The 13,346-nt window shown below is 60.1% G+C and overlaps 1 protein-coding gene across 1 annotated transcript; it reads left to right on the forward strand.

Moving 5' to 3' along the window:
* The first annotated feature begins 6,201 nt into the window (after positions 1-6,201).
* On the forward strand, positions 6,202-9,831 carry ZBTB9 (zinc finger and BTB domain containing 9). Its single transcript, XM_063122482.1, has 2 exons — positions 6,202-6,300; positions 7,175-9,831. The coding sequence occupies exon 2, from the start codon at positions 7,202-7,204 to the stop codon at positions 8,615-8,617; it is 1,416 nt and encodes a 471-aa protein (XP_062978552.1). The 5' UTR covers positions 6,202-6,300; positions 7,175-7,201; the 3' UTR covers positions 8,618-9,831.
* Positions 9,832-13,346: the final 3,515 nt, after the last annotated feature.

A 13,346-nucleotide genomic window follows, 5' to 3' on the forward strand; every position in this document is an offset into this window, starting at 1 on the left:
CTCCAGCAGGGCCCCAGAAATGCTCCCTCCGGCAGGCGGGGGCCGAGGGATGGCAGCCCAGCCAGACCCCGAGATCTGAGCAGTCCGGGCGGAGTGCCGAGCGTGTGTGGTGGGCCTGGCCGGGCCTCTGGCCACCAGCACCGGGCACCGGCCTGTCATGCAGTGGGGGGTGGGGGCTGCTCTCTGTCCCAGCAGAAAGGACTCTGCCCACCAGCCTGCAGGTCCAGGGGGTCTTGGCCACTTGCCATCCACCTGCAGGGGAAGTTTGAACACTGGCTGCTGGGCCCCGAGCGTCAAGTGGGGTTTCTGTGCCAGGAGCGGCCACAGGCACGGGCCCGTGAAGCACTCTGGCAGCGGGCAGGAACTGCAGAGCGCATGAAGAGGGCAGGGCACTGCTGAAGGAACCGGGGAGGGGAGGAGGGGAATACAGACAGAGCTGGGGTGGCAGCAGGCTGAGCGGGGCAAAGGAAGCCCTGTCCCCGGGGCTAGAACCGCCCCTGGGAGGAGCAGCCCCCCCCCCGGCCTCCCCCTGGCAGCTCCCTCTTCGAAGGCCTGACAAGTGACCCTTCGCTCCCTTGGTTGGACTCACACCGTCCCCTCCTCAGTGTCCTTCTCGCTTGGGCTCTGCGACAGGGGAACCGGTTGGCCACCAAAGTAGAGGGTGGGGGACCTGTGGCATTCGGCCTACAGCTTCTTTTGGGGATGATGGGAGTTGTAGGCCAAAGCATTGGGAAGGAACCAGGTTGGGGGAGGCAGCTCTAAGGCAATGTGGGGCTTTGGGGGTGGGGGCTTCCCACACACGCATCAAGCTGAATAGAGAGCCTGCAGCATGGTCCAGATTTCTCTGGAAAGAGAAGTGCTTGGACTACGTTGTGCATGTGCTTCTTCCCACTGAAACGCTGCACAAGTGCTACTAAAAACAGCCTGCCCCCATCACCGTAGAATTGCTCCCCCCACTCCCCTCCCCTCCCCTCCCCGTCTCCTCCTACCCTTCATTGTAAGAAGCCTCAGGGCAACTCACAACAACGACGAAAATACAATCCCAAAAACAACCAGCGAGATGGAGTCAGCAGATGGGGACCGAAAATGAAAGCAGCGGATAAAAGAAGCAGGCCTTAAATGGAACTATTTTGGGTGCTGGAGCATAACAAGAGGAAGAAGGAAGGAGCCGTGGTGCTTCAAGGCTCTGCTGCAGGCAGTGGGGCAGAGGTGACGCGTTACTGAATGATACGCCCAGCAATATAATGGGAGATATTTGCACACAGTTCCCCTGGGGTGGGGGAGTGAGTGGGGGTCTCCCGGCTGCTTTGGGGGCTTGATCGGCAGGGCTGTTATGGGGAAACTGCGCCTTCAGTGGGCAATCCCACCTAGGGGTCCTTCCTTTCTAGCGATGGCTTATATTTCAGGGGACTAAGGAACTCTACGACACTGCTGCCACCAATGCTTTGTAATGTCCCTTCTATGAGAGATTGAGGCATGAGGTGGGCACCAACGCAAAGGCCAAAATGGAACTATTGTTAAACAATTAGCGTTTGTTAAAGGGAGCTTTTGTTCATTCACATTACAGAATGGGAATGCTTGAACATGCTTCAATATCCTTGGTTATTGTCCCCTAACAAGAGACCCTTTCCCCCAACTAAGTACGCTCTCCATAGCTTCCCCCCCAGACCAAGATGGCCCTCAATGCTGCCCCAGCCAACCCCTCACAGCTGGCAAGAGGCTGCGCATAGCCGCCTTCCTCTGCCTCCAGCTCTTCCTGCTGCCTTCGGCTTTGTTTTGGTCCCCCCCTGGCCATATGTCTCAGACCGGATCTCCCCCACCCCCCTCCCCCAGTGCTGGGCTCTGCTGCCTGCCTGAAGTATTGCCACAGCCCCCCCACCCCAGTTCTCATCTACCCCCCAAGAACAGCTCCCTCATGCCGGGTTCCTCTGCCCCCCCCCCCCCCCAGCTCTGGGCTCGGCTCCCTTCAGCCAACAACCCTCAACTGCAGCTCCCTTTTTTATACGGCACTGTATGTGCTTCTGGGTACGTGGCTTCTGTGTACATGTACTTCTGGGTATGTGGCTGTTTACATGTGCTTCTGGGTACGTGGCTTCTGTGTACATGTACTTCTGGGTATGTGGCTGTTTACATGTGCTTCTGGGTACGTGGCTTCTGTGTACATGTACTTCTGGGTATGTGGCTGTTTATATGTGCTTCTGGGTATGTGGCTTCTGTGTACATGTGCTTCTGGGTATGTGGCTTCTGGGTACATGTGCTTCTGGGTATGTGGCTTCTGTGTACATGTGCTTCTGGGTACGTGGCTTCTGGGTACATGTGCTTCTGGGTATGTGGCTTCTGTGTACATGTGCTTCTGGGTACGTGGCTTCTGGGTACATGTGCTTCTGAGTACGTGGCTACTGTGTACATGTGCTTCTGGGTACGTGGCTTCTGGGTACATGTGCTTCTGGGTATGTGGCTTCTGGGTACATGTGCTTCTGGGTACGTGGCTTCTGGGTACTTGTGCTTCTGGGTACGTGGCTTCTGGGTACTTGTGCTTCTGGGTACGTGGCTTCTGGGTACATGTGCTTCTGGGTACGTGGCTTCTGGGTACATGTGCTTCTGAGTACGTGGCTACTGTGTACATGTGCTTCTGGGTACGTGGCTTCTGGGTACATGTGCTTCTGGGTATGTGGCTTCTGGGTACATGTGCTTCTGGGTACGTGGCTTCTGGGTACTTGTGCTTCTGGGTACGTGGCTTCTGGGTACTTGTGCTTCTGGGTACGTGGCTTCTGGGTACATGTGCTTCTGGGTACGTGGCTTCTGGGTACATGTGCTTCTGAGTACGTGGCTACTGTGTACATGTGCTTCTGGGTACGTGGCTTCTGGGTACATGTGCTTCTGGGTATGTGGCTTCTGGGTACATGTGCTTCTGGGTACGTGGCTTCTGGGTACTTGTGCTTCTGGGTACGTGGCTTCTGGGTACTTGTGCTTCTGGGTACGTGGCTTCTGGGTACATGTGCTTCTGGGTACGTGGCTTGTGTGTACATGACGTGGAGAAAGTGGGCCGCCAGGCAGCTGCCTGAACACACAAATCAATAAAGCTCCTGACTTTAACCGACTTCTCCCTGACCTTTTAAAATCTCCTGGCCAATCACGTTCCTTATGGAACTTCTAGTTGCCAATCATCTTTATTGACCGCGCTGGCCAATCAAAACAAAGGTAACTTCCTCTCTATTCCCTGCCCCCCACTCCACACACAAACCTGAAACCTCCCTTTGGAAGGCACCGTAACCACGGCAACCACAGCTGCTGAAGTCACCATAATAAGCAGTCATAGAATCATCGAAGATTAGTAGAGTTGGAAGGGGCCCACAAGGCCATGGAGTCCAACCCCTTCCTCATTGCAGGAATCCACCCTGAAGCATCCCTGACAGATAGCTGCCTCTTGAAGGCCTCTCATGTGGGAGAGCCCACAACTAGGGGCCACTAGGCCTCAGGCCTGCTCAGGTTGACTATGGACACATACAGGTCGCACAAAGCGCTTGAACACAAGGGCAGTTATTTCTGCACAGCCTTTAGGTGGGCGGCTGTGAGGAGGCGGCCCTCTTTCCATACTTTCCCCCTCAGGAGCTTTTCGTGAGTGAGAGAGAAGCTGCCGGGGCAGAAAGGACGCTACTCCTCTACTCTTTGGGAAATTGCCTTGGGGGGAAAAGAGCAGCAGGGCACCAAAGACTCCTCGGGGCAAAACAACAACAAAGCACTTTTGGGCCACGGCTTTGGCTTCTGCCCAAGCTCGTTGGTCCAAGCCCAGACCGAGAGGCGGCTCAGGCCTGCTTGAGACAGGGGTGCCAGCGCCTCCCGGCTTCCGTTCCTGCAACATCCCATCTTCTTCTGTGGGGGTGTTTTAAAGAACGGCGAAGCTGCCCACTGGCTTCAACACTAACGAAGAACCTTGTGGCACCTTGAAGACCAATGTAGGGGGATCATCTGGAAAAGAGGACAGGGCTCCTGTGTCTTTAACAGTTGAATAGACAAGGTTATTTCAGCAAGTGTCATTTGTATGCATGCAGCACCTGGCGAAGTTGTGTCTCTTTGTATCTGATCACTCAGAATCATAGAATAGCAGAGTTGGGAGGGGCCTACAAGGCCATCGAGCCCAACCCCCTGCTCAATGCAGGAATCCACCCTAAAGCATCCCTGACAGATAGTTGTCCAGCTGCCTCTTGAAGGCCTCTAGTGTGGGAGAGCCCACAACCTCCCTAGGTAGCTGATTCCATTGTCGTACTGCTCTAACAGGACGTTTTTCCTGATGTCCAGTCGGAATCTGGCTTCCTTTAACTTGAGCCCGTTATTCTGTGTCCTGCACTCTGGGAGGATCGAGAAGAGATCCTGGCCCTCCTCTGTGTGACAACCTTTTAAGTATTTGAAGAGTAGTATTGCTCCTTTAATTGCTCCATTTAGTTGCAAGGAGATGGGCAGAGAGAGCCTTTTGGAAATCCTGGAGGAGTTATACTAGAGTGACCAGGAACAGAGAGAGGGCAGGGCTCTTGCAGCTTTAACAGTTGTGATGAAGAGGGAATTCCACCAGGTGCTGCGTGCATACCGACGACACCTGCTGAAATTCCCTTTTCTGTACAACTCTTAAAGATACAGGAGTCGTCCTTCTTTTCCATAGGGTCACCCTAGACTCCAATGCATTTATTATGGCAGAAGCTTCTCGAGCACGGCTGGGGGTGGGGGTGCACTTCGAGGGAATGTGCACGTACAGAGGCAGAATGAGAAACGACAGCTGTAATTTAAATGGCGACCTCACTGGAGCGTGTTCAGAGGAGGGCAACCAGGTTGATCAGGGGTCTGGAAACAAAGCCCTATGAAGGGAGAGACTGAAAGAACTGGGCATGTTTAGCCTGGAAAAGATTGAGGGGAGACATGATAGCACTCTTCAAATACTTAAAAGGTTGTCACACAGAGGAGGGCCAGGATCTCTTCTCGATCCTCCCAGAGTGCAGGACACGGAATAAGGGGCTCAAGTTACAGGAAGCCAGATTCCGGCTGGACATCAGGAAAAACTTCCTGTCTGTTAGAGCAGTACGACAAGGTTGTGGGCTCTCCCACACTAGAGGCATTAGATGGCCTTTTAGGCCCCTTCCAGCTCTGCTATTCTTTGATTCTGACTACCCCAAAGTGGAAGGCTGCGACCTGTGTGCGAAGCTGGCTGAGGATGGGCAGCAGGAGCACTGATGTAAAAGGGAGGACTGTCCTCTAGCATAGGGTGACCCTATGAAAAGGAGGACAGGGCTCCTGTATCTTTAACAGTTGCATAGGAAAGGGAATTTCAGCAGGTTTCATATGTATATATGGAGAACCTGGTAAAATTCCCTCTTCACCACAACAGTTAAAGCTGCAGGAGCTATTCTAGAGTGACCAGATTTAAAAGAGGGCAGGACTCCTGCAGCTTTAACTGTTGTGACGAAGAGGGAATTTCACCAGGTGCTGCATGCACACAAATGACCCCTGCTGAAATTCCCTTTCCTATGCAACTGTTAAAGATACAGGAGCCCTGTCCTCCTTTTCATAGGGTCACCCTACTCTAGCAGCCCTTCAACAGAGGACTGGCCTCTTGTCAAAGAGGACACCTGGCCACCAACTCCTCCCTCTCCCTAAATTGGACGTCTGCAACGGATGGAGAACTCCCCCCCCCACTTAATCTTCCTTGAGGACTAGAACGAGCCGAGGCTGCTGCCTAAACAACTCTCCCATCACATGCAGCCAATAGCTGCCTCCGTCCCATAGAGCGCATCCGTCCAACCAATCGAGAGAACAGCGCAGCCTTCCTTCCCCCTCCCCCGCATCCCTGGCCAATAGGAAGGCAGGGCTTTCTCTCCTTCGCCTCTATTCCGGTGCGTGATTGGACGCCAGAACTTTACCCTCCCGACACTGAGCGGCGCTATCCGTTTCTTCTTCTTTTACTCTCTCTCTGCCTCCGCCCGCCCCGTTGCTGCTGTGACGTTCTCCATGGTTGGCCCGGAGGAGGGCGGGCCTTACGCGCTCTCCGCCTCTCAGTGGCCAGCCCTCACGGGGAAGCGCTGTCCCATTGGCAGAGGCGGGGGGCAGTTCAGTGGCAGGCGGCGCCAATCGCAGCAGGCACCGTCCCCGCTCCTGATTGGGCGAGGCGCTACCGAGGGGCGGGGCGTGTCGTGGCTTGGGGGTGGTCGCTGCGCTCCGCTCCGGCTCGGCCGCTTCGCTCGGACGGAAGGCAGCGCCGGGAGGAGGAGGAGGAGGAGGAGGAGGAGGAGGGAGGAAGGCCCCCGCCCCCGGGTGAGGAGCAGTAGCCCCGCCCCTCGAGACACGTCACTCATCCGCCTGCCGAGGGGGAGGGGCAGGCTGGGCTGGGCGCCCCTGAGCATGTGCAGAGCGCTTCCCCTTCCCTCCGTCTGGCCCGAGGGGACGGGTCCGCCCCACCCTCGGCTTTGCGGGCAGCAGCTTCCATCATTCCTCACCGCTGCTCATGCTGGCTGGGGCTGATGGGAGTTGCAGTCCACAGGCTGCCCCTCCTCACACCGTGCCCAGGGGGAGGGAAGAAGGGCTCGCCGAGCGCGTGCAGAGGCCACGGGAGCACCCAAGAGGGGCTCAGCCCGAGCCTGCTTAGAGGCTTGGGGGCGGGAGTGGGTGGAGCTGAGCCAGGCCGAGGAAGGGTGGGGGGCGCCCACCTTCAGCCCCCCCTCCTGAGAGGGGTCGTGACCCCTGGAGGTGGGCGGGGGGCTGTCAGTCCCCTCTCCCCTTCCCCTTCGCAGGGGCATGGCCCTGGGGAAACGCAGGTTAGGGGAGGGGGGAGCCCTTTGCCCGCATGGGGCCCCCAGGGAGTGTGGGGCTGCCCGTCACCCACAGAAGTCCTGCCCGTGGGTGTATCTTGCCTTGCGCCCCTCTCTACGTCCCCAGAGATAAATTTCAGTCAAGGGGATAACAGGGCCTCAGCTGGGCCGGGTTTAGGGGATGCCTCTGGGCAGGCGCGGAGTTCCTTGGCCTCCCCCTGGAGCCAGAGCAACACCCATTTGGAGCAGGGGTCCGTAGCCGGAGGTGCTTTGCAGGCAGCCTGGGCCCCCTCGCACCCCACCCCAGGCCTCGCTCCGCTGGCACACTCACTCGCTCCCTTTCTCTCCCCTGCCTGCTTCCCTTCTCTCCCGCTCTGCAGCCGCTCTCCGTTTGGGGGCCCAGCGCCATGGAGGCCGAGACGCGCAGCGTGCAGATCCAGTTCCCCCACTACGCGGCCGTCCTGCTGGAGTCGCTGAACAAGCACCGGCAGGAGGGCAAGTTCTGCGACATCTCCATCCACGTCCAGGGCCGGGTCTTCCAGGCCCACAAGAGCGTCCTGGCTGCCTCCTCGCCCTACTTCCATGACAAGCTGCTGCTGAACGACACCAACTGCATCGTGCTGCCCAGCGTCATTGAGCCCGAGGCCTTCGAGAACCTGCTGCAGCTCATCTACTCGGGCCGGCTCAAGCTGCTGCTGGAGGCCCTGCCCAGCCACCTGCTCGTGGCCAGCGGCCTGCAGATGTGGCAGGTGGTGGACCAGTGCTCAGGCATCCTCAAGGAGCTGGAGGGGGGCCCCTGCCGGCCGCCCTGGTCCAGCCGGGCCAGCGAGAGCCAGTCCCCCAGCAGCAGCAACTACTTCGGGGCCAGGGACGACGGGGAGGTGGCCAGCGGGCCGGAAGGCCGCCGCCACGCGCAGCATGGCGCCCCCGACGATGACGAGGTCCTGAAAATCCGGGTGCCCCACGACGAGGAGGACGAAGAGGAGGACGAGGAGGAGGAGCGGCAGGCCCAGGTCTGCAGCGGCTCCACCGACGGGCCGCTGAAGGTCGTCCTGGACGAGGGAGAGGAGGAGGACGCCCCCGGCAGCTCCAAGGGCTCCAGGGCCCCCGGCTCCGGCTTCGCCTCCTCCCACGAGGCCCCCAAGATCTTCTACATCAAGCAGGAGCGCTTCGACTCCGAGGAGGCAGCTGCCTCGGGGTTGGGCGGTGGCCGTTCCGGCTCGTGCCTGTCGGAGCCGGGCTTCCTCAAGTCCCTGGGCCGGCCGCTGGGCCTGGCCGACCTGCCGGGGCTGTGCCAGGCCGAGATCCAGGAGACGGGCGAGGTCAGCTACATCCTCCCCAGCGGGGCCTCCTCCTCCTCCTCCACCACCGGGGCGCCAGGCGGCGGCTTCTCGGTGAAGGCCCAGCCGCTCTCCTCGGACTCGGTGGCCTTCCCGGAGAGCTCCTGGAAGCCGGTGGACCTGCACGGCAACGAGATCATCGCCCACGCGGTCCACGGGCAGGTGGTCCACGCGCCCGTCAAGCTGATGTCCGCGCCGGACGGCAAGAAGTTCGGCTGCCTGTGCGGGAAGCGCTTCGCGGTGAAGCCCAAGCGGGACCGGCACATCATGCTGACCTTCAGCCTGCGCCCCTTCGGCTGCTCCGTCTGCAACAAGAAGTTCAAGCTGAAGCACCACCTGACGGAGCACATGAAGACCCACGACGGCAACCTCTACGCCTGCGAGGATTGTGGCCGCAAGTTCCGTGTCCAGAGCTGCTTCCTCAAGCACAAGGAGCTCTGCAAAGGGCAGGGCTGGGCCACCGCCTGCTGGACATACAAGTAGGAGCGGGGGTGGCTGCGGACGACCCCCCACCCCCCGGGGGCCCGGACCAAGGCCCAACCGGGGGCCGGAGGGGGCTTCGGGAGCCCAGGCCTCCTGCCCTTTGCCTCTGCCGAACTCCTGGGTCCCCGGCCCTGCGCTGGTGGAGAGAAAGGGGAGCGGCGGCGGCGGCGGCGGCAGGGGCGTGGCTGCCTTGGGCTGTGATGAGGAGCGCTCCCACCCCACCCCCCCACCCCCCACCCCGGGCGCTTGTGTTGCTTTGGGGAGAAGCGTTCCGCTGGTCACAGGCCGCAGAGCGAGGACAGCTGGCCCTGCCCCAGCCAGGATGGAAGGCTGCACACAGGTGGGCCGGTGGAGGAAGACGGTGGCGGCCGAGCTGGCCGGGAGCCCCGGCGGCTGCCCCCTTCCTGGGCTGATGAGCGTGGAGCAGGCCAGGAGCGCAATATTGGGCCCACAAGGAGGCCAGTCCAGCTTCGCTGCTGCCCTCGGGTGGGCTTCCTGCAGCTATGGGCCCCACCCCACCCCGCTGCTGTTCCTGGAGGGCTCCTGCCCCCTCCCGAATGGCTGCCCAGGACCCTCCCCGAGGGCAGAAGCACAGCCTGGCTGGAGCAAGCCGAGGAGGGGGGCTATTCCAGCACGTCCCGTTTCCCCCGGTGGCCAAGCAGGTGTCTCTGGGAAGCCACTAGGCAGGACAATGGGGGGGGGGGGCAGGAGCTGTCCCCAGCTGTGGCCCTCCAAGGAAGTGGGAAAACTTTGGGCTAATGCTCGTCGATAGCCGTCTCTCTTCCCTCCAGGGGCTTTGTTCATTCTGTCGTAACGCCAGAGCAGTCGTGGTGCCATTGGGTGGGTGGGCAGCAGTGGCCATCCCTCTCCCCAGCCCCCCCCCCAACCTCCCAGCCCAGCCGCAAGCTGATTCTGTCCCACATTGCTTCTGCTCCCGGGCGTGACTTTGGCACGCCGACGGCTCCTTGCTCGGCTGCAGTGAGCCTGCTGGAGTCCAGGATGCCCGACACATCACCCCTGACCCACTGCGCCTCGTGCAGTCGGAGAAGAACAGCGTGGAGCGGAGGCTTGGCAGGAGCTTCCCACGGACCACGGATTCTCCTGGAGCCAGTCGGCCACCTCTGCAGACTTCTAGGGCCCGGTTCTTTCCCGTGTCACGAGCTGTACAGTTCTCCGTGAAGTCCTGCCGTTGCATAAACCTGCTTCCGAGGGAATGTGGCTGAGAGTGGTCTTTGCCTCCGTCCTGACCGTGCTCATGCAAGGAGATGGCGGTGGGGTGGAGAGGGCCCAAGGGGCCCTCTGGTCTTGGGTTCCCTGCTCAGGTGAGAGAGAAGGCTCCGTGGGGGAACGGCCACAGAGGGGCAGCAGCCACCTCCCCCTTGCCGAAGGCGGAGCAACTTCAGCTCTGCCCCAAAACCGCTGAGGGCAAACTGAGCCTGGGCATGGACTATTAAAAGTCCGTTGGGAAGAGAGCTTTGAAAGGGGTGAAAACCAGCCTGGAGATGGGGAAGGAGAGAGGCAGGGTGTCTTCGCCATCGGGGAGAGATTCCTCCCATGGAGAGCATGGAGCCCCTGCAAGGCATGCCCAGAGAGCTCCCTCCTCCCCACCCCGGCCACACAACGCTTTTTCCACGGCGGAAGGCGGTCACAGTTGGGCCTGGACAGCCCCTGCCCCCAGACACTGGTGGGGCACAGCAGAGCAGGAGCCCCGGGCCTGCAGGCCGATGGAGGCTGGCTGGAGCCCGGGCGCAAGGGTCTCCCAGGGCCCCAGCAGCTCCATGCAAGGTGCCTTCAGGCGGATGTGTTCTCTCAGGCGTGACGGGCAGGTGCCCCTTCCTCAGCAGCTGGGTAACGCTGCAGGGCCAAAGCTGCTGGGGACCTTCCAAGCGAGGGCTGGATCTCAGGGGTGTCTCCAGGCCAAGAGGCCACGCGGTGGCAGTGGGGAGGCACCTGGGGGTCCCCTCGCCCCAGCTTTTCGGAGAAGCGGGAAGAAAAGGGCCTCCTCCTGCCTCTCCTCAGCAGATGGAGCAGGTGGGGTTGAGTTGCACTGGCTCTTGTCTCGGCCCACCTGCATGGCCAGGCCAGGAGGGCCCATGCAGGGAGCGGCTCGTGGGCTCCTGTCCTTTCCTGGGCACGTGGCCACTGTGGTCCTCAGTGTGGCTCACCTGCTGTGGCATCAAGCCCAAGGGCTGACCGTCCTGGATGCTGAGCATGGGGAGGAGCTGGGCCGTGTCTGCAGAGCAAGTGGGAGAGGCCAATGCATGGGTTCTTGTTCCACACGGCCAGGACAGGGGTGGCCCTTGTGCGTGTTGCACCTCATGGTTCTCTGCCAGTCCAGCCCCATGAAGCTGATGGGTGGCAGCTTCAGGAAAGAGAAAAGGAAGTCCTTCTTCACGCAGCGCAGAGTTAAACCGTGGAACTCGGTACCACATGATGTAGTGATGGCCACCCACTTAGATGGCTCTAAAAGGGGGTTGGATAAATTCCTGGAGGAGGAGAAGGCTGTCCATCGCTATTGGTCTTGCTGGCAATGTGCTACCTCCAGTATTTGAGGCAGTAAGCCTGAGTGCACCCGTTGCTGGGGAACATGGGTGAGAGGGTGCTGTTGCACCTGTGTCCTGCTTGTTGGTCCCTGGCTGACAGCTGGCTGGGCCCCCGGTGTGGACTGAGCGTTGGACTAGATGGGCCCTGGGTCTGATCCAGCCTCCGGCTCTCCATGTGTTCTTGTGCTTGGATTCTGTGGGACTTGCAAGACCCTGAGCTTTCATTCCAACCTCCCCCGCACTCCCCTAGATCCTTATATGTGGGAGCCACTTTGGAATCGCCAGGAAAGAGGGCAGTGGTTGGTGGGCAATTTGCATACGCTTAGAAAGGTTTGTTATAATTTAAATGGCAACCCTGCACATCCCACCACCGTGAGGGAGGCTGTGAGCAGGCCGGTGTCCTGGCTCGGGCCTGCCTTCGTGTTGATGGGCCGGAGTTTGGAGGGTTCTTTGTCATTGCACCAGAATTGTCCAGGGCAGCCTTATAGAATCATAGAATAGCAGAGTTGGAAGGGGCCTAGAAGGTCATCCAGTTCAACCCCCTGCTCAATGCAGGAATCCACCCTAAAGCATCCCTGACAGATGGTTGTCCAGCTGCCTCTTGAAGGCCTCCAGTGTGGGAGAGCCCACAACCTCCCTAAGTAACTGATTCCATTGTCGTACTGCTCTAACAGTCAGGAAATTTTTCCTGATGTCCAGCTGGAATCTGGCTTCCTTTCACTTGAGCCCGTTATTCCGTGTCCTGCACTCTGGGAGGATCGAGAAGAGATCCTGGCCCTCCTCTGTGTGACAACCTTTTAAGTATTTGAAGAGTGCTCTCATGTCTCCCCTCCATCTTCTCTTCTCCAGGCTAAACATGACCAGTTCTTTCAGCCTTCCACATGGGGCCTGCTCCTCCAGGCCTACTAAAACCCTGGGAGCCAATGGCAAGGCAAATACAGTTTGCCAGGGGGAGGGTGGCGGGCAGGGGCGCTTCAGTGCCTTGTGACCTGGCTTCAGGCCTGGGCTTGGCACCCAAACTGCCTTGGTAGAGGACACTGGGCAGAGCTAAGGGTCGTGGGTGGTCCTTCCACCTGTCTGGTGAAGTGGCATTCAACCTACTCTGGAGGGGGTCAAGCTGCCCCTATAAAGGATCAGGTGCATAGTTTGGGGGCGGGGAGGAGGAGGTGGCTCTTGGATCCAGCATCCTCACGGGAGGCTCTGGTGGCCTTGGACCAGCTGAGCCTGACCGTGACCCTGCCTGGACAGAGAATCACGTTCCAGGATTTCATTTGTTTTTATCTATCTCACATTTCACCCTCTTGTAAATAAGCCAGGGGTGGCTTGCGTGGCCATCCTCCTCTCCATTTTATCCTCGCAACAACAGCCCTGTGAGGTGGGTCAGGCTGAGAGACAGGGACTGGCCCAAGTCACCCAGGGACCATCCATGGCCGAGTGGGGACCAGAACCCGAATCGCATGACTCTCACCGCGGCACCACCCTGACTCTGATGTCCTCCAGTTTGGGGCTGCGTTTGGACATTGTCCAGAAAGGTCACGCAGTCCAAACGAAGGCGCCTTATTCCCACCCCCGCCAGTTGCCCTGGCTAAGCAGCCCCCACCCCACCCCCGGGAACCCAGCGCCGCCAGCAGGGCGCTCCCGGCCGTGGCTTCCAGGAAAGACTCGGGTTTCCGCCACGCTTAACCAGGCATCGCCGCTCCGCTTTGCCCAGTCAACGGACCCTGCTCCGAAGCCGGACGGGCCCGAGCCGGGGTGGGGGTGGGGACTTCCCCGGGCCCTCCGGTCTAGCCCGCAGCGCCGGGGACAAGGAATTTGTGGCCTCTCGTCGCTTCTTGGGGCTCCGGGAAAGTGTGAGCTTTGCGCGAACGATGTTCTTCTGCCAAGCCCATGAAGCGCTTCGGCATGTCTGGAGCTTCTGACACGCGTCTCCAAGAGGCATCTGGGGCAGCCGCAGCCCGGCCACCGCCGAATCGCTAGAGGAGGCCCGAGGGTGGCGCAGGAGCTCCGGCGGGAGCGCCGCGTCGGGCGCACCCGAGCCTCAGAGGCAGGGCTGGTGGAGGAAAGGCGGACCTGCCAGGCGCTCTTGGAACGCGCCGGCGCTTTCGACACGTGAAGCTGCCGCAGACGCCCGCTCCGCCTCTGGCCCTCCGGCTGGGGCGCCGCTTCGCCGCGGGTCTCGGCTTCCC

The sequence above is a fragment of the Elgaria multicarinata genome, chromosome 3, assembly GCF_023053635.1.
Source record: "Elgaria multicarinata webbii isolate HBS135686 ecotype San Diego chromosome 3, rElgMul1.1.pri, whole genome shotgun sequence".
In the NCBI taxonomy this organism is placed as follows: Eukaryota; Metazoa; Chordata; class Lepidosauria; order Squamata; family Anguidae; genus Elgaria; species Elgaria multicarinata.

Excerpts from the sequence above, each read along its gene's own strand:
- ZBTB9 (XM_063122482.1), top strand. The coding sequence starts at position 7,202 with ATGGAGGCCGAGACGCGCAGCGTGCAGATCCAGTTCCCCCACTACGCG.